Raw genomic sequence first — 20,102 nt, 5'->3', positions numbered from 1 at the left:
TCGAATGCCTAACACAATATTCACCTTGCATCCGAACTTAGAATCAGCTACGTGTAACATGAAGCATTTGACACAAGTCACAAGCATTTTATTACTGATTGCAATCAGAGAAATTTATACATGTCTTAGATATTATTCTTGACATGGAAGAAAAATGTTATTATTCATATATTGTATTGTTATTCATCACAAACTTGTACAGCATCACATAAGACAGGAAAAAACACTGATAAAAATAAACTCCTTTATTTACTAATAGGTTGCATGTAATAATAGATGTGACTCTTCAACTTCCTTCACTTTCACTGCAAAAAACAAAGAAGATTGAGTCATGAAAAAAATGTCATCATGCATACATAAACATAAGTAGTTTATGTTGGACGAAGAGTCACAAGTAAGATAACACATCTTGAACCAAAACCTTAAATCATTAATTCCATGGACATTTCCTTCTTATAAACTCTTTCACTCCTCCTCGCATATCCAATGTGGGACTTCACACTTGAATAAACCCAACAGATTATAAAGTGAAGTTGTATTAAGATTTAAGGCTATAAGATGATGAATTACCTTAGCATCCAGGTGGTGTTCTTAGGCCACATTTGGCAGGCAAGGCCAAAGCATTTGTGGGGTTTATTCCAATTGAAGGAAGGAGAGATTTGTATGAGCAAAGGCATGGCAGATTTGCTTGGCGAACTAAGGCGCAACATTTTCCGGTCGGCTGCGGCGGGTGTTGGCCGGTCACTGCTGCACGGCATACATTGATATTATTTGAGTCTATGTTACAAAATACAACACCTTGAGTACCACCCAACATGGCAATGAGCATTGCTGCTACTAACCATTGCACCAAAATATTGTTACTAGTATGTGCCATATTCTATTTCACTAAGTGCTAGTGTATTATGATGCTTCACTATATGAGTCAATTTATAGAGATATTTACACTGTTGTTGGAAAAATTATTTGTACTTTTTTAGTGTCAATAGTTTTGCTTAACCATTAAGGCTGTCATGTGAATGTACGATTATCTGTTATCCAAAACCGTGTCCTTAAGTCATGTTCTGCATCAATGATATTTAAGTAAAATGCATCAACGACATTCAAGCAAAAATGGAAATTTAATGAATTAATTTAATTGACATGACATGTTTTCATTTACGACGAACATGATTTGAAATGAGAATAGACTAGTATTATTTGAAAGAATAGATTAGTGTCTCATGTGAATGTATGTACACTATAGAAGTTCACGAGATTGGTTTTCATGTTAAAGTAGTAAACAGAAGTGGTTGATAGTGGGTAACTTTTTCGCAACTAGTATTTATAGTTTTTGTATTATTCAAAACAATATAAAATGATCTACAAAACTTATAATAAAAAATTGGATTTTAAGTTACAAACTAATAAAAGTAACTTATAAGACCAACTTAAGTACATAAAATAATTTAAAAGGGCCATTTGAAAAAACTTAGAGGATGAATTTTGTAGTTTAACATTATTAATAAAGAAACAATCCTCATCCATTTCTTAATAATGAAGAAACAACTAATCCTCCTCCATTTTTGTAATACTTATTTGAAGTTGAGTAAAGGAAGAATTAATTGCAAAGATAGAGATACTAAGATTGAGCAATTGATGAGAGGTTTGATAATTTGAGTGAGGAATTAAAATTCTCTATACCAAAAAATTTCAATACCTAAAATACTTAAATATGTTAGTATAACAATTAATGAAAAATTAAATGGGGTGTGTTATTTATTACTAGGCAAAATCTTATTGAATTAGTAAAGAGAAATATAAAACTTTTGGTATAGATGATTTGAATTATTGAGTGAGATCATTGATACCCAGTAATAGGAATCATCTGTCCTAAAGTCAGTACTACTTCCTCATCTTTACTAATAAAAAATTGACACATATATAAATAGAAAATTTTAAAAAAATTATATTTTTATATTATTTACTTAAAGTTGATCGGATCGAGACAAGGTTTGAAATAGTCTTTGTGCCCAAACATATATGACAAACTTGAATTGACTTCTTTTTACTTAGTTGCTCATTGGCCATGACAAATGCACTATTTTGGATTAAATTGAAGAATCTATTGGTTTTAGTGTTTTGTTTGGTACAATACATCTTGCCTTTAGTTTTTCTTTACCAAAGAATGAAACATGGAATCAATGTGAAGGTCGGGTACAAAACGTCAAAGATATCATATCCCGTGAAGGCACAGTATAGTATATTATTCTCAACATCATCATGACATGTATGAAATAAATTTTGATAAGGAAACATAGGTGTTATGATGAATATAACACGGGTCCACATTTGATGTCTTTCTCTTTTATATCACTCTATATGTTAGGACATATGATTCGTGAGAAAAATATTTAACAATTACTATTTTAACTTAAATATGTTTTGTCTCTACCTGGTTCTAAGTATTGTTCGGGTCTAATTTTTTAACCCGAACCCGACCTTTAAATCCAATTATAATTGGAACACATCGGGTAAGTAAGTAGGGTTGGATCTTGCTCACTCCTATACATAAATATAAAAAGTGAATTAAAAGTATATAGGTTTAGGTCGTTAAAAATAATTTTGTAACAAGTTTTTGGTTTTTTTGCATCTATAACCGCGTCATATTGATGGGGAATCAAACATATACTACTTAAACCAACATCTATTAATACTTTAAATGGTTTTATACGCAGGTCTAAACCGCATAAGGCACAAATACACAATCTATTTTATATAAGGATGTCTAACTCTCTCCCTAATATATTTTATAGAATAATGTATCTTATGATACTATAAGAGTAATTATCTCCTTAACCTAATACAAATATTCCACAAGTCATACTTTATATATTTTTAATTATTAAAAACACATAAACATTCTGCATAACACATCCCTCGCTTCTTCATTGTTGTTGTAGAAACAACCAGAATCCTCAAAACAACACAAATACACAATATCACATGTGCACATCTATTGTTCCACAATTAGTGTCACTCTATGTACCATGATTTTTTGTGATTGGTTTAGGAAATTACTTAAAAATTAAATTTTAATTTAAATATATTTTTCAATCAATCACAAGGTATTGCACCACAATATTCCATATATGTGGAACAAGGATCATCTGTCTCAATTCCGTGCATCCACCCATTACAAATTTACACATAAGTAAATCAAATTTTTTAAAACAAAATGATACATTTTTATATTACTTATTCAAAGTTGATTGGATCGGGATAGGATGTAGGACAGAGAATCACCTTCCACATATATGATAATAATATGAACAAATAAAACTAAACATACACATGTAAATTACAATGAGATAAATTATTATTACTATAATGTGGAAAACAATGAAAAAACATGAATCATGAGAGGAATACAACATATAGAAATTGAATAGGTAAGTGAAGGGTCAATTTTAAAGAAGATAATGGGAAAAGAAATGATATCTAAATCTCCTCTATGGAAAGGAGACATTATTGCTCATATAAGGTAGAAACTAATTCTATGTAAAGTATATAAATAATGTTGTTTGTGTAGCAACAATGAAAAAGCAAACACAGTTTAATATGATATATTATTATCATATTTTAGCTATATTTTCTAATGTTTCCACTCATCCCAAATAACATCCTTGTATTTAATATATTCTCTTATTGATATTTAAACACAAAATTTTATCACATATAATATTATAGATATTATAATTATATAGTAAAATTTTCCCTTAAACTTAAATGATAAATTTCTATATGATATAATATATATGAAGTATTCTGACATATCATTTATATGCTTGAATCTTAAAATTTACTTGTGTGCCAATAAATTTGTGGATAAAGTTTTGAAGAAAAGGGGAGAAGCGTGAGTTGAAGAAGAGTGGTAATTATCACTATTGTTAAAGAAGGTATAAACAAGGATTTCTAAAAAATATATTTAGAATAAATCAGTGAAGTGAAATGGTAGAGGAAATAATCTTTCACAATATAACAAAAGAAATCTTGTGATAGAGATTTTTATCTTTCTCATTAATTTTAACGTTTATCATCATTAGAAAAAGTAAATCAACTAAACATTAATTTTTTGGTTAACATCCACGTGTATACGTGGCTAATTCTCCTAGCGGATATTTTTTTCATTCATAAGACTCGAACTCACGACCTTACTTAAGAGGATTCAAACACATGTTACTTGAACCAACGCCAGTTAGTTTTACTAAACATTAATTGTAATGACATATTTTTTAACTATTCTACCGATTATATTTTCACTTTTTTTGGTATCAAATATTTGTAATTTACAGTTGAATTTATTTGATTGGTATCAAATATTTTTTTGATGTAATGTTCAATTTTTTAAATACGCTTTTAAAATAAGAAGATGATAAGAACAAAATAAGAAGATAATGTTATATAATTTTTTGTATAAATAAGAAGATAATGAGGACAAAATAAGGAATCACAAATTATACCATGATGAAGTGATTATTTTATGTTTTTAAGATAAATTTTGATAAATATTAAATTTATTAAATAAATATGAGTTAGCAAATAGGACATTAAATGTCAAAATGCTAGTATCCCTCCATTTATTCATTTCATATCTATTGATTTCAACTGAACTATTATTATTTATCACTTTTCTTTTCACTATTCATCTCTGCATTCGTTTTAATTTAATTTCAAATAAATATTAGATGATTATATTAATAAAATTATATCAAAATTTCATATTATTTAACAATTTCTTAAATTTTGTATATAACTTTAAACATTAAAACAAATCAAGTAGTAAAGATAACTAAAAAGTATAATTTTTAGTATTGAATAAAATAAAAATTAAATAAATAATGTTGAATGGTAATTATTATGTAATTAATGAACATCTTTAATTCTTGTCCTTGCCTTAGGAATGATATTATTTAAATACTACCTCATTTTTGTGTCAAAACACACTGTTTGTTATTTTTATGTGTCTTTAGATAATAAATATAATATTAATATCTGTTATTAATAATTATTATAAGTGATATAATATGTGAAAATTGATAAATATATATATAAGAGAGATAAAATATTATATATTTAATAAAAATATAAAAATTAAATATACTTATACACTAAAACTTTCTCATGATTGAATAAGAAGAGAAATAGTATTTATTTGAATAACCATTAATGAATATCTGATATGTAAAAATATTATCATTTGGATTTTCTTAATTAGAAAAATTTCTTCAAATTTATGAAGAAAGTGTAATGAAAATTGCAATTAAATGTTTTCATCTAAGGTAATTAACATGGAGGAATAATTGAATTTAAAATTTAATAAAAATGTACTAAAGAGATCCCTTTAAATCTTCCATGATTATTTTTTTGCACATACCCTAACATGTCCATATCATATTATATCTTTTAGCTACAAATCTTTGAATATGTTAATATTAGATTTAAATTTACCAAAGTGTTTCTCTATAGAGTCTCTATAGATTTGAAATAGTAGTTAATATGTTTACCCGAAACCAGAAAAAAGATATATATGGTTTTTTAAGGCCAAAGAATGTAGTCAACGTGTAGCTTAATATTTTGTCACTTTTCCAAGGATATCGTATCTTCACATTTAAAGATATTAAAAGAATTCCATTTATGAATCAAATCACTTTTGAAGTTATCGGAAGTTGGTTCAAGTGATACATGCTTGATTCTCCTTAAACAAGGATTCAGGTTCGAATTTTGTGAATAAAAAATATCCACTAAAAGAATTAGCCCCACGTACATGTGGATATTCCCGACTTTGACAAGATTACCTCCAACACAAGGATACCCGTGGAAAACAAAAAAATACTTTACAAGTTACAAACATATATTTATTTTTAGTAACATATTTTACGCAAATACATGTTAATAGATTCATGAATCAAATCAAATCATAATATTAAATGAGAAAATATATACACCCTAAAAGTTTTAATAAATATTATATTATATTAAATATAAATCAAATCATTACAAAAGTTATCAACTTGGACTTATAAAAATAAAACTTTTTATAACATGGTTCTAGTTTTGCATATTGAAAAAACTTAATGATGACTTAGTCCCACCATATTTTCCAATACAATTTGATTGACGACACTAGAAAAAACAATTTATAAATATCTTATATATTTTAAAGATTATATGTGTTAATATTTTACTTTTTTTTGCTAAATATTAATTATAGTTATTAAGATAACTTAATTTAAAATGATTAAAAGGATACCCATCTTTCTTACTTGTGACACGCCTCACCATCTTATTATAGTTAAAAAGATATTTTCTTTGGTAAATAAAAAAGATGTTATTTAAAAAGATCTTTATCATAATATATTTATTAGAAGATATGATATTATTTTTTATAACGATATTTAAATATATAAAAGAAGCTAATAAAATATTAGTTTTTAGTATCTTCTCTTCTTAGTTTGTTTCTCTCTCTCTCTCTTCGCAGCTTCAATCTCCAAACCAAGTAAGCGTTTCGTGCATTCGATTCTTCTCAAGGTTCGTTTTTCTCAATTACCCAATTGCATTGCGTGTTCTAATCAATCAAATTTTGTTCCTTTTTCACATTTGAAACCCTAACTGCTTCCCATTTTTCTCTTCTTCAGGCTTGATAATGAAAAAGGGTATGGCGAATTCAGATGATAATGATGAACCTCAATCTTTGTGTTTATCAAATTATCACCTTGATGATGATAATGACACGCCTCTATCATTCATTGTGCTTCCAATTAAATGGAGTGAATCTGATGAAGATGATTCTGTTGAACAGAAGAAGGTGTTCATACATGGTTATGTTCACCCCAATAGGCTAAAGAAGATGTTTCCAGTTAAAGCTTGGAGCTTTAATCTTTCATCTTTGAAACCCATATTATCATTGCAAACAAAAGATGGAAACTGGATCAAACTTAAGAGCCCAAGGAAGAGTTTTGAGGCTACTATAAGGACCATTTTGATTACTATTCATTTCCTGCATTATGCTAAGAAATATCCTAAACTATCTTCATCTAGATCTGTTTGGGATAACTTGTCTAAAGTTAAGGAGTTGAGGTATTCTCTAAACTTTTCCACTTCATTTTTCGGCTACTTATTTTTTTTTGCAATTACATTCAATGACATTGTTTTGGTTTGATGTTACTTGTAGCTCTTATAAGCTAAAGCCTTCACTCAGTGATTTATTGAACCATATGCATTTGATTAGTGAAGTTGCCAAAAGAGATGATATCTTAGCTAAGTCCAAGGTCTGTATTTCCTTTTTCAATACATTGTGGAGTTAAACTAGGAACCTAGAATTTTCTCCTTTCGCAACTCCTTTTCGGAAATTAGTGACTGAATATATGGTATGACATTATACTTTTAGATTTTTTTCAACAAAAAAAAAAACAAGGCACTACATTCAACCTTTCACAACCCTTTGCAACCTTAAATTTACTTTACCTGTAGTTATTTTGGGGTTACTCTCTTTTTTGTTATAAGGGTTTTGATGCGTTTTATTTGTTCTTTTGCTGAAGTGTTTGCTTATACTAACAAAAATTGAATAGTACTTTTCTTTCAATTGATCCAGCTGTTTAAGGCTTTTTTGTTGTTTCCAATGTGTGTGCTTCATTTTAACGACAATTACATGATTTTAACAGCTCTTGCTCACAATTTTAGAGGAGAATCCAGGGAGTCAGAAACTTTCTGATGAGGTTTGTTTCATTTTAATTTTTCTTCTTTGAAGATAGCTTTCTGATATATATATATATATGCGTGTGTGTGTGTGTATTCTCCTTCTTATAGTAACTTTTTAAGATTTTACTTATTTATTTCAGAAGGCTCGTGATATGATGGATGAAGCTAATGAAGAGTCAGAGCCAGAGGATGATGTTTGTGCATTGTGTGATAATGGTGGTAACCTTGTGTGGTATGTATACGTATGGGTTAACTTGTTAGCATGCTATCTGTCTTGTCTATCTGTGTTATTGCACATAAAGTTTAGGATTAGAGAAGGAGGAAAAGAGAGAATTAAGACTTTAAATAATAAGATATTATATTGATATTATGTTTAATAATGTGTTACAAAACACTAAAACGAAATGGTTCTGTCCAAACCAATAATTAGGTTGAGTACTAGTTTAACACTACCAGTAGTACACACCCACACAAAGTGAATTAGGAAATTCAACGAAATCAGGAAAAAACTCCTAAGATTGCTTTCTCAGCTAGATGATTCTTAAGATACTTTTCAGATGTCCTAAATATATTCTAACAATTTCTTGGAGTAAATTTGATGAATATTTCATATTGTAGAATAATAGTGTTGGAGTTTTCTTCATAACTCTTATTTAATGATAAATGCAGTTGTGATGGAGCATGCAAGAGGTCATTTCATGCTACTGTGGAGCATGGTAGAGAATCTATGTGTGCTTCTCTTGGGCTTACCAAGAAGGAAGTTGATGTATGATGATGTTATTTTCCTTTTATTATGTTTACTTCACTTGTCCTTTTCAAATTTATTTAATCATGTAGAAATTTATTTGTTTGTGACAAAAATTTGCAGAAGAAGACCTTTTACTGCAGTAATTGTGAACACAAACAGCACCAATGCTTTGCATGTGGCAAGTTGGGATATTCTGGTGTAGCTAAGGGTGCTGAGGTACAGCTATGGCAAACAAAAAGAGTTTACCTTTACTCGTTCATAAATATGTCAACATATTAATTATTTTTGGAAACAAGAGGGTTTTTCTGTACCTTCCTTGTGTTATATGGAACTAAAGTTAATGTTGGGAATTCTTCTTTCAGGTTATTCAATGTGATTCTGCAACTTGTTACCATTTTTATCATCCGCATTGTGTTGCGAAGTTACTTCCTCAAGTAGTTAAGCATGATGTGGAGGGACTTGAGAGAAATATTGCTGATGGGAATCATTTTACATGTCCTGTTCATTATTGCTGTGTCTGTAAAGAAGGGGAAAATAAGAAGGATCCTGAGTTGCAATTTGCTGTTTGTAGGCGTTGTCCAAACTCATATCATCGCAAATGTTTGCCAAGGTTATTTTCCTCCTTTTGTTTCTTGTCTTTATTTTATGAATCATGATTCTAATTGGTATCATCTAGATGTTTGATTTTCAAATTGCTTTTATCAGAGAAATTTCTTTTGACAACGAAAATGATGAAGATATTATACCAAGGGCTTGGGAAGGTCTTTTATCAGACAATCGCATTCTTATATATTGCTTGTAAGTGTTATAAGAATACTTTTATTCTTCAATTTGTCCTTTTTCTAACTGTACATAATTTTATTTCTTACCATTACTTGGACAGGGATCATGAGATTGATGATGAACTTGGGACTCCTATTAGAGATCATATTAAATTCCCCAATTTGAAAGTTATTGCTCGAGAAATTAATACTGCTAAGGAAAAGATGAAGCACCCAGCCATAGATAGAGTAATATCGAAGAAGAACAATGTTGACTTAGATAATTCATCTGACAAAAGCACCTCTAAAGTGACTGGAAAACTGTCTCCAGCGAAAGTTGGAAGCAAGAAGTCTGAAAATATTATTTCTAGTTCAGATATTTCAAGAAAACCAAAATCAAAAGAAACATCAAAAAGGTGCTCATTTGAGAATAAGAGATCAATCTCAGAGAAATATAAAATGCCTAACAATGAGGAAGACCAGCCCTTATGTGCTCTCATAAATAAGGATTTTATGGGCATTAAGCCTGACATTCAGGGGCCTCTATTAGATGCTGATTCAGAGAGGAGGTAAATCTTTTAAATCTGACTTCTAAATTGCTTAGTTTCTTGCATTTGCTGTTCATTACTTGTTTTTTCTTTCTTTTTTTGGGAGGGTGGGTCGTCGTCAGTGTTTAACAGTATGACATTGTGCCATTATGTTTTATAACGTTATTGTTAAGAACTTAACAAGTTACTTCTCATGTAGATTGTTGGCTTTGGTGGAAGAAGTTAAATCAGAAGTTACATTGGACAGTGTTAAGAAACAATTTGCTTCTGATTATACTCCCTACTCGTTGAGAAAAGCGGAGAAGGCCATTGTAAATGGGAAGCTGGGAGGCTCACATAATGTATATGACTATCTGTATTTACTAACAGGTTGCCACATTAGGGGGTTTATTGTAATTCTTGTTCTTTCTTCTGTATGTAGCCTATTCAAAAAGCTCTAAGGAAGCTAGAGGGAGGATGCAAAATTCAGGATGTACAACCTGTTTGCAACCCTGATGTTGTGAAGCAGACATTTAACTGGAAGGTATATAGCTATTTCTGATTTTTTTAATTATTATTAATTCCATCGATAAAATACAAGCAGGTTAGCTTGCATGATAATCATCGTCAACATATTGATATAAGTTGGAATACAACGTGTATTGTGTACCTGTGTATCAACAAAGTTGAGATTATGAACTTTGGTTTTTTGGTAGAGCTTGTCATTGTTTCGTCTATGTAATTGACCCTGCCTAGAGGGATAAAGCTTGGGAAAAGGGCATTAGCATTTGTCCTTTTATTGCCCTGAGTGTGAATTGCCTACTTGGTGTCTTCTTAATTGATACCTCATCTTTAGTGAGAGAGAAAGAAAGTTTCATATAGTTTTCTTGTTGATCTGCCATGGTGGTGGATTATTTTATCATTACTTATTAATTATCAAGAACATATGTGGTGGTGGATGATATATAGATTGTATTCAAGTTTAAAAATTGCATATAAATTTGTTTACTTATGGGTAGCTATGACAGCCTCCACCCTTTATTAATTAGTGGCTATTATCTTGCCATGTTCTCACTTAAAAGTCATGTAACAAGTTTTTATTTTATTTCCTTGTATTTACATTTCAATAAAATGGGACATGTGGCAAAAAAAAGCTTACTAAAGGTACCAGTACCGCAAGTGTACCAAGGAATCTACTTAGATGTGGCCATATTTTTTGTTGTGTTCGAAATAAGTTCTTCCTCGACTCTCACATACAAGTATTCATATATCATACCAATTACATTTTGTTTCATATTACCTACGTACATTTATAATGACAACCTTCAAGCATTGCTTAAAGAATGATTTTTTATGTTTGCAGATTGTTGATAGACTACATTGGTATGCTCAGAACGGTGATACCGTAAGCACTCCCCTATTATTGTGCATTTCGAACAGAGTTGGCACTCTACGAAATCTTTACTTTGTAGTTTTTTCTCACCTTAAAAGTTTTTTGATTTACTTGAAATAGTTGCATAATATTGATTATAACTTCAGGACATATCTAACATCAAGGTGTTTTAGTTTTTTGCTTTAAAATTTTGTTTTACTTATTTTCTGCCAAATGATTGGAGAATTAGATGCTGCTGGCTTTTGTCAATTCTCTGTCCGACCTGAATTTTGTTAATGGTTTAACTAGCTTAGCAACGATGATCTTAAATTCCATGTTGGTTTCCTGTGTATCTCCAGATTGTGGATTTTTGTTGTGGAGTTAATGATTTTAGCATCCTTATGAAGAAAAAGCTTGAAGAGAGTGGGAAGAAATGCTCATACAAAAGCTATGATATACTTCCAACAAAGGTGAATATACTCGATTACTTGTACTAGTTCTTATCACACATAGTGTTGTAGTTCAATTTTTTTGCTTTCTACTGTTGCATCATGTGATTATTGGTTTTTTAAATTGTCAGATTTATTTGTGTTCAAATGTTTGAAAGTATGGATGTGTTTCTGTTACATATATTTGTTAATTTTCTTTACCGGATTTTTTTTGGGTTAACAGAATAATTTTAGTTTTGAAAGGAGAGATTGGATGACTGTCCGTCCAAATGAACTACCTACGGGATCACAATTGGTAAGAATTCTTATATTGCATGGTTGAGATATGCATATTCACAAGGTCAATTCACTAATAACTTTTTATTTTTTTATTTTGCTTCTGGAACAGATCATGTGCCTCAGCCTCTGCTTTGGAACTAAAACAGCTTTGGCTAACAACTTTTTAGATAAGGCGCTCGAGTTTGAACCAAAGCTCCTACTTCTTATAGTACCACAAGAAGCAGAGAGGTATTGTCTCTTTTCTTGATCTTTTTTCCATGTATGAGATAGTCAAACAATCCCTACCAAGACTACTTGAGAGCTGTCACCTCCATGGTTGTAGGAAACATTCCTTTCCCGCGTTTTCACATTAGTTTCCTTGTTTATTACAGGCTTGATAAAAAACTGTCATCGTATGATCTCGTCTGGGAGGACAAGAATTTTCAGTCAGGCTTGGTCAGTTTCTCTCTCTCTCTCTCTCTGTCACAAGCAAGCACTAATTTTTGTGTGTGTGTGGGGTTCCACACTTAGACCAGTGAATTACATTTTTAAAAATGCAAAAATTACCATTATAATCTTTGAATCATGTAATATATATATATAATACATATATATATATATAAGTATCTAATATAATACTTGACAGATATTTATCTTTTAAAAGCATATCGCTCATTAAGTTAAAATGAAGTAATTCAATGAAGCAGTAGCCAAATATTTTGCTATACGGAATTCTATGGGCTTTATCTACCTTATTGGAACTTATAATCTAATACTTGGGTAAATAAAATTCAATGATTGTAATTTTTTTAATGAAATGTATCAAGTCTTAGATGAGTAGGTGGGTCCCCCACCCACATATATATTTCAGCCTTATTTATGAATTGAAGTTATACTTTTGTGGATGTAGGCTCTTCGGTGGTCTAACAGCTGTCTTTTTTTCTATGTTTGCTGTCCATTTTATGTGCAGTCTTTTTATGTAACCGGATCAGTTGATGTAAATGACAAACAAGTCGGGCAGTGGAATGCAAAGCCCCATGTACTCTCTTTTTGGAGCCGTCGTGACTGGACTACTAAACACAAGGTCATAGCCCAGGAGCACGGTCACGTCTCCTACTCGCATGAAGTATTAGAGATGGATACTGAGAACCACATGCTGAGTTATGATCTTCTGCAGTCAACTGATGATAAAGAAGATCAAGCATCAATGGATGAAGGTAAGAAAAGCAGCGCACGTCATGGTAATGTTGACCAAGAGAGTAAAAAGGAACCAAAATGTATGAAGAGTAAGTCTGGCAAGACGTCACGGAAGAGGAAGCATATTGAGGAAGATTATAGCTTACCAGCCAAAAGGCAAGCTGTAAATGGAATGACTGGAGAAGTACCTAACCGTATTCAACCCAATCCAAATAATAGGAGTTCCTCAGCTGAAGGTTCTGAGCCCGAACCTGTTATCACCTGTCCAAATGTTGAGGTTAGTGATAATACTAGGATCAAAGAAGGGTCAAGTGTTGTGAGTGCCCTTTCTGGTTCTAGTGGTACAAGTAAAGGGGAACACGGCGGCAAGGGTGAGGAAGAAAAGCAACAGATAGAGTCAGATGAAACGGAACCTAGTTCAGCAACCAAGCGATCTTATAAGTTGAACCATGTCCGGATGATGGGTTCGGAAACTCCTACAGTTATTAGAAGTTGCACCTGTCAAGGCAGTGTGCCCGAACCTGGATATGTTGCTAGGCAGCTGAGCTTTGCATCTGGTCCCAACCTTGAATATTCGCTGCGGCATTCAGTTGGTTGGCTTGATGAGTAGCAGTCAGAACTCTGTTGGTTTTTTAGTTTTCGCCAGTGTTTCTGCATAAATGAAGCCATATGCTGTATTATAGAATGATCTTAAGTTGGAGTGTGTTGTACATAGAGATGGATGATTATGGTCCTCAATAAAAGAGATTGCTCTTAACTCTTAAGCCTATTGTATTGTTTTTTTTACATTATTTAGAGATTGATCTCTTCATTACATTATTTAAGGATTGGAACCAACAGAAATATATGGTAAGCCAAAATGTTTAATACATTATTTCATATCATCAAACATACCCAAAGGCAAGTTAAAGTTACTCATTTACCACACATTAAAAAACCTAGTAATCCTTCCTTCCCTCAAGTTCATTAAGTTCTACCTTTAACTTCACTTCACAACACAATCATTCAATACTTAAATTACTTACTTTGAGTTCCTTTCAAAAAACATGACCAGAAAATCTTTTAAAATTATTTCATTATCATTTGTGTAATATAAGATTTAATTATAAATTAATTTTTTATTTTACTTGATTAACTAATTATCTAGGTACTTATTTGATAAAAAAAAACTAAATAAATAAAAGAAGTCATCCATCAAGATACTACTAACTAGAGTAAAAGAAGAAAGAAAATATCATTTTTATATAATATCATTTCATCATATTAACATTTATTTTTAATTATTATTAGTTTTTTTTTATGATTATTCAAAAAATAATACAAATAAATAAAAATAAATATTATTAAAGTAATACAAATAAATGAGTATGTACGGATGAGTGTTGGTTCAAGTGGTACATGCTTGATTCCCCTTAAGTATGTCTCGGGTTCGAGTCTTGTCGATAGAAAAAATGTCCGTTGGGAGAGTTAGCCGCACATACATGTGGATGTTCTCGGCTCGGACAGGATTGTATCCGGCGCGAGTATGTATAAATACAAATAAACGAAATCCATGAATATCAACCCTTATTTCATCCATCCAGTGCTAATCCATTGTACTCAAAGTAAAACAAAATTGGAGGATAGGCTATGAAAAGTTTCAATTTGCATTTTGCTACAAAACCCTAACAAAAAGCCAAAAGGAAAAAGCTAAATGGGAATGAGAATGGTTCCTCTCAGAAACGCAAATGAGGTTTTGTTATCTTCTTCTTCTTCTTCTTCTATCTACCGCAAAGCCCCACTCTTTCCTCTCACAACCTCTGTTTCTTTCAACCCCATAACTACTTCCCCCAAACATCTCACGCGCCGTTGTTTCGGCTCCGTCAGATGCTCCTTTGCTAATGTAGACAACGCCAAGATCAAGGTTGTCGGAATAGGTGGCGGTGGCAACAATGCCGTTAACCGCATGATCGGTAGTGGTGTTCAGGTACCCACTTTTTCTCTATCAAGTTTTGTTTTTTACTTTATCCTTGTGCCTAGTGTTCAATTGGGTTTCATGTTGAGTGCCCAAAATTGATTTTTGTTATAATTTTTTTTTGAGTGTAGTTGTGTTGACTTTGTTATTTTTTTCTTCTTGATTGTGGAGATATTGTCTTTGTTGTGGTTGCACTTTTTGGATTCTCTTATTTGTTCATGTTAGCGTCACAATGTTGTAGCCAGTGGAATGCTAATGTTAAGTTCTGGTGCATTTTCAATCAGGGTGTAGATTTCTATGCAATAAACACCGATGCTCAAGCGTTGTTACATTCTGCTACTCAGAATCCTATTAAGATCGGAGAGCTTTTGACTCGTGGATTAGGTCAGGCACTCGCCTCGCCTGCTTCGATTATTATGACTATAATGTGATTTGTTTGCGTAGTTTGGCTTTCAATTTGCACTGTACTATTTTTATTGTGAAATTGAAGGGTGGCTTTGATTCAAATTACTTGATAGAGATGCAGGTACTGGTGGGAATCCACTTTTGGGGGAACAAGCTGCAGAGGAATCAAAAGAAGCTATTGCCAATGCTCTTAAAGGATCGGATTTAGTTTTTATAACAGCTGGAATGGGTGGGGGAACTGGGTCTGGTGCTGCCCCAGTTGTGGCTCAAATATCGAAAGAGGCGGGTTACTTGACTGTAGGTGTCGTTACGTACCCCTTTAGTTTTGAAGGACGCAAAAGATCCTTGCAGGCAGGTGTCATCTCTTTCCTTGTTTGATGATATGATCACTAAGATATGTCTAATTTTAATTAAAAGTGCTCTCTTTTACATGTTGAATTTTTTTATATCTTCTATTCTTTTGGCCCCATCAGTACAGATTTGCGGTTAATTATGTCCGGATTATATAGTTTGTTATCTGTATGTGTAATCCGATGTAAATAGGTTGTTATTCAGAAGTTTATTTTATCTAGCAGATAAGACTCTCCTATTAACATTGTCTGCAATTTGTTGTTTTTCTTTGATTTTTCTTCAGGCATATGAAGCCATTGAAAGGCTGCAGAAAAATGTTGATACACTTATAGTGATTCCAAATGACCGTCTGCTTGACATAGCTGATGAGCAGACACCTCTTCAGGATGCTTTTCGTCTTGCAGATGATGTTCTGCGTCAAGGTGTACAGGGAATATCTGACATTATAACAGTGAGTTGATTTGCAAACTATGTATTCATATTTTCTATCTCTCCACAAACAGCTGGTTGATCATGCCAGATCCTTGCAATTTGCAAACAAAAAGAAGGAACATAGAATTCTTGAATTATTCTCCGTCTCCTTTTTTCCTCACGTGATTTCCATTGGTCGTTCCTTTATAATTGGACTTGTATTCATGTCAAGGGTATTCCCAAAATTTTCTAGATCATATGAACTGCCGTGTGTTCTTGCAGATACCTGGACTTGTAAATGTGGATTTTGCTGATGTAAAAGCTGTGATGAAAGGCTCTGGAACTGCAATGCTTGGAGTAGGTGTTTCCTCTGGTAAAAACCGAGCAGAAGCAGCAGCAGAACAAGCCACTTTGGCTCCTTTAATTGGATCATCTATTCAGTCAGCTACTGGAGTAGTTTATAATATTACTGGAGGAAAGGACCTTACTCTACAGGAAGTGAATAAGGTTTCTCAGGTATTTCAGCATTTGCTCATTCCACACTTTGATCTCGTGAATATGTCGTAACCGTAGATTCTTTACTTTGGTCCTGATTTGCCAATAATCAAATATTAGTTTTGAAATGATCTTGATGCCCACCTTTCCGGGTTCATTTTTTCAGCGTTTTTGAAGGAGGAAAATAATTGTTGAGATACCCTATAATTTTTTGCTGAACATGCATTCCTTGACTCTCATAGCTTAAAAGGAAAGCAAAAGCATTTGTTTTCAACAAATAATCTGAAACAAACAAGGCTAATATGTCTCTACAGTACCCTGTTTAATATGCTTGTAGTTATTATGACTGGTTTCACCTCTACACTTTCTGCCATGTTCTTAACATGTGTAATTTTCATAGGTGGTCACAAGCTTGGCTGATCCTTCTGCGAATATTATATTCGGGGCTGTGGTTGACGATCGCTACACCGGGGAAATTCATGTGACTATCATTGCAACAGGTTTCTCCCAATCTTTTCAGAAGAAGCTGTTAACAGATCCCAGGGCTGCAAAGTTGCTTGATAAAGTGCTAGAGGGCAAAGAAAACAAGGCAAAAATGGTGCCCCCTCCCATCAACTCCTCAACCTCACCTTCAACAGTTGAATCTAGAGCATCCTCACCAAAGCTCTTTTTTTAGTTGCTTACTTCTTTTTTACCCTTTTCATTTTTCTAATTATTATTTCTTATGTGTTAGTCATTCAGGTTTGTAATCATCTTGAACCTTTGTTGATTGATTGAAATGATAATCTCTTTATGGTCTTTTCCCTTTGATATGAAATGTTATTGTCAAACTCGGATTTTACTTTTCTTCAAGAAGTTGGATATTGTAATGAATCATCATTCAGAAGCAATATGCACTAGATTTTTGCACCCGAATCATAGGGTTGAGATACCCTCCAAAACTGGGATGAATGATCATTTGTCTCAAAAGTTAGTTACTTTTGAATGTTAATGGCAAGTCCAAAATAGTAGCTCATGAGCAAAAGATGCACTTTCTCCAACTGTTTCATGCCCATAGAGACATGCATATTCAAAGAAGCCAGCACACTATCAGAGGCCCAAAATCAAAACAAAAGAGCATGAAATTCCCTAATCTGGAATACAGAATAAGGAAGAGTTGCTAATGAGACACCCATTTAATTAACATCATTACATTACATGGCATAAGGTTTTATTTCCCTCCCAACCTTCACAATTGCATGACAACTATTAAAATTAGCAATATATGATTCTTGAGCACAATCTAATTAAAATTTAGCAATATCTAAAACCTCAACCAGATTAACACTCCATACAGTAACACTTTCATATATTTACAAGAGTAGTACACACAATATATAAACACTTGATTCAGCCAATTTACGATACAAAGTATTTCAAGACCTCAACAAACTCCATGTCATTGGCAAAGCACCAAGAGAAATCAGTAAACCTGGTTATGGTGCTTTATTTGTACACAATCACATACATACAGAAACATAGGCAAACTGATAAGGTTGAAGGTTGAAGAGATGAGGTATGTTATTCTTTACAAATATTTGACCAGCAGCCAAACAGCAACAACTAAAACCACTATACCAACCACTGATAAAAGCATGCACAAACAGGAACAACCACCCTTGGTTCGTTTATTTAATACTGCCAAATTCTTCTGCACCCTCTGTTTTCACAACATAAACATGAAAGATAAGTTATTAGTAAACTTTGACAACATCAAAATAACTTTGATATAAATAAACAAGAGATTTGGTCATAATCAAAGTCGGTTTAAGAGTGTTACCCTCAGCCGAGAATCTGTGACATCAACATGTTGATCCAAGTGATCCTGGAAGATGAAGATAAAGTATATTCATATTTAGAATGAATGTAAATAATTGAAGCATTAAAAAGAAGAACAAGTATGCATAAGGAAACATACAATGAGTGTAGTGTGTAGACCCAGTTCTTCATTCACTGCCAATGCAATATGTTTGGTACTTGTTACAGTCTCATCCAACTTCTCAAGTCCTTCATCTTGTTCTGATTGAATAGTGAAAAGATCCAAAGCATAATATAATTATTACAAACAATTTAAACCAAACCACCATTAACCAACAATGTATTAATGTATTAGTCTAGTAATATAATATCCACTAAATCCGTAGGTATCATTAAATGATTCGATTCTTATGAGTGACATAAACAATCACGCAATACGAAAATAATTAGTTCATTAACTAGAGGCATGTCGACCTACAGAGTTATGATTAATGAGGACCCAAATATTTGTTTACTTATACAACTAATTTTATATCTATATCACAATTATTTACTATTTTTATTCTTCTTAAAATTTATTATGATATCAATTATTATTAAGATGATGATTGTATAATTGGAATATGGTATTAGACTTTAACAGTCATTAAGAAAGAATAACCAACCTTTCATAATTTGGCGCTGAAGTCCAACTAGTCCATTGTTATCAAGTCCAACGGTTCTACTCATTACATCATGTTTTATTTCTGGTCCAATCAAATTATCCCTATTTGCAAAGTTTGATACATTCAATGTAGAACCCATTTGGTCAACTTTTGATCTCAAATTTGCAATCAAGTCCTTACGACGATTCATCTCATTATCAGATCTGCATAATTGAAATTAGATACACTTCACAAAAACCACAATGAAAAATTTGAACATTGAATAAAAACTAACATAGAGTGTTTTGACAAAATTGAATCCAAAGTATCAAGTCTTGTTCCAAGTATTGTAATCTTTCTTCTTATAGCAGAAACATGACGGTTCTTGATTTCTGATCGAGATACAGAAATCATGAGATTGATATCATCAGAAAGTTTCAATGCTTCGTTATATTCCTTTACCCATGAGTCTGAAGAAGATGCCATTGTTCTGAAAGAAGAAGAAAATTCAATAGAAGAAAGTAGAAAGCATTGATAATGGTGATTTTTTATATATAGAAAGAGTGATGAATAAAAATTGTACCTTTTTATATATAGAAAAGGGAATTGAGAAATTGAGGAAAGAGGGCTTTTTGAAGGTGGTGAAGGATGCGACGTCGTTTGTTGGAAGATTCGATTATTTCATGATGTGGCATTCATAGCCACGTCAGTGGTTACGTGTGGCTGTTTCAACATATCTTTCAAAAACAAATAAGGAGAAAAACTTGTCTGAAGACGAAACTATATAAAGACAACCAATAAAATACTAATAATAAATTAATATTTTAATTCTTATAAATTTAATTTTAAATGTATATATCAATAAATCATAAAATATATTTGTCTTCCAAATGTAATGCATTACATATGACTCGATTGAAGTTTTTCTCTAATATAACATTACTTTCACTTTGCTTTAATTTAGTTAGAAATTTATGTTTTTACTACACAACC

General features: G+C 31.9%; 3 protein-coding genes and 1 long non-coding RNA gene across 8 annotated transcripts; 2 read left to right on the top strand and 2 right to left on the bottom strand.

The window, feature by feature from the left end:
• Positions 118–898, bottom strand: LOC109329315. Its single transcript, XR_002105533.1, has 2 exons — positions 571–898; positions 118–305 (listed from the first exon to the last, which is right to left on the bottom strand). It is a non-coding gene; the product is annotated as an uncharacterized LOC109329315 (long non-coding RNA).
• LOC109342095 (protein ENHANCED DOWNY MILDEW 2-like) lies at positions 6,489–13,821 on the top strand. 4 transcript variants are annotated; one of them, XM_019580106.1, is made up of 19 exons: positions 6,489–6,570; positions 6,678–7,119; positions 7,214–7,310; positions 7,704–7,757; positions 7,881–7,972; positions 8,410–8,506; positions 8,609–8,704; positions 8,851–9,098; positions 9,194–9,286; positions 9,372–9,818; positions 9,997–10,124; positions 10,247–10,294; positions 10,930–10,940; positions 11,140–11,181; positions 11,508–11,618; positions 11,821–11,892; positions 11,986–12,104; positions 12,248–12,311; positions 12,826–13,821. In XM_019580106.1, exons 2-19 carry the CDS (start codon positions 6,686–6,688, stop codon positions 13,660–13,662), a joined length of 3,090 nt encoding a protein of 1,029 aa, XP_019435651.1. In that variant the 5' UTR covers positions 6,489–6,570; positions 6,678–6,685; the 3' UTR covers positions 13,663–13,821. The 4 variants fall into 4 exon arrangements, with proteins under 4 accessions (XP_019435651.1, XP_019435650.1, XP_019435648.1 ...); XM_019580105.1 differs by having other exon boundaries at positions 9,997–10,138; positions 10,219–10,294; XM_019580103.1 differs by lacking the exon at positions 10,930–10,940 and having other exon boundaries at positions 9,997–10,138; positions 10,219–10,320.
• LOC109342096 (cell division protein FtsZ homolog 1, chloroplastic-like) lies at positions 14,621–17,532 on the top strand. Its single transcript, XM_019580107.1, has 6 exons — positions 14,621–15,018; positions 15,291–15,390; positions 15,533–15,762; positions 16,046–16,213; positions 16,456–16,689; positions 17,069–17,532. The coding sequence occupies exons 1-6, from the start codon at positions 14,746–14,748 to the stop codon at positions 17,342–17,344; spliced, it is 1,281 nt and encodes a 426-aa protein (XP_019435652.1). The 5' UTR covers positions 14,621–14,745; the 3' UTR covers positions 17,345–17,532.
• Positions 18,031–19,673, bottom strand: LOC109342094 (syntaxin-51-like). Of its 2 annotated transcripts, none has more exons than XM_019580101.1 (5): positions 19,405–19,670; positions 19,131–19,333; positions 18,626–18,726; positions 18,488–18,532; positions 18,031–18,367 (listed from the first exon to the last, which is right to left on the bottom strand). In XM_019580101.1, the coding sequence occupies exons 1-5, from the start codon at positions 19,593–19,595 to the stop codon at positions 18,236–18,238; spliced, it is 672 nt and encodes a 223-aa protein (XP_019435646.1). In that variant the 5' UTR covers positions 19,596–19,670; the 3' UTR covers positions 18,031–18,235. The 2 variants fall into 2 exon arrangements, with proteins under 2 accessions (XP_019435646.1, XP_019435647.1); XM_019580102.1 differs by having other exon boundaries at positions 18,296–18,392; positions 18,426–18,532; positions 19,405–19,673.

The sequence above is a fragment of the Lupinus angustifolius genome, chromosome LG02 (genome assembly GCF_001865875.1).
Source record: "Lupinus angustifolius cultivar Tanjil chromosome LG02, LupAngTanjil_v1.0, whole genome shotgun sequence".
NCBI classification, from domain to species: domain Eukaryota; kingdom Viridiplantae; phylum Streptophyta; class Magnoliopsida; order Fabales; family Fabaceae; genus Lupinus; species Lupinus angustifolius.
The sequence above is the reverse complement of the archived record's forward strand: the minus strand, read 5'-3'. Positions and strand labels throughout refer to the sequence as shown.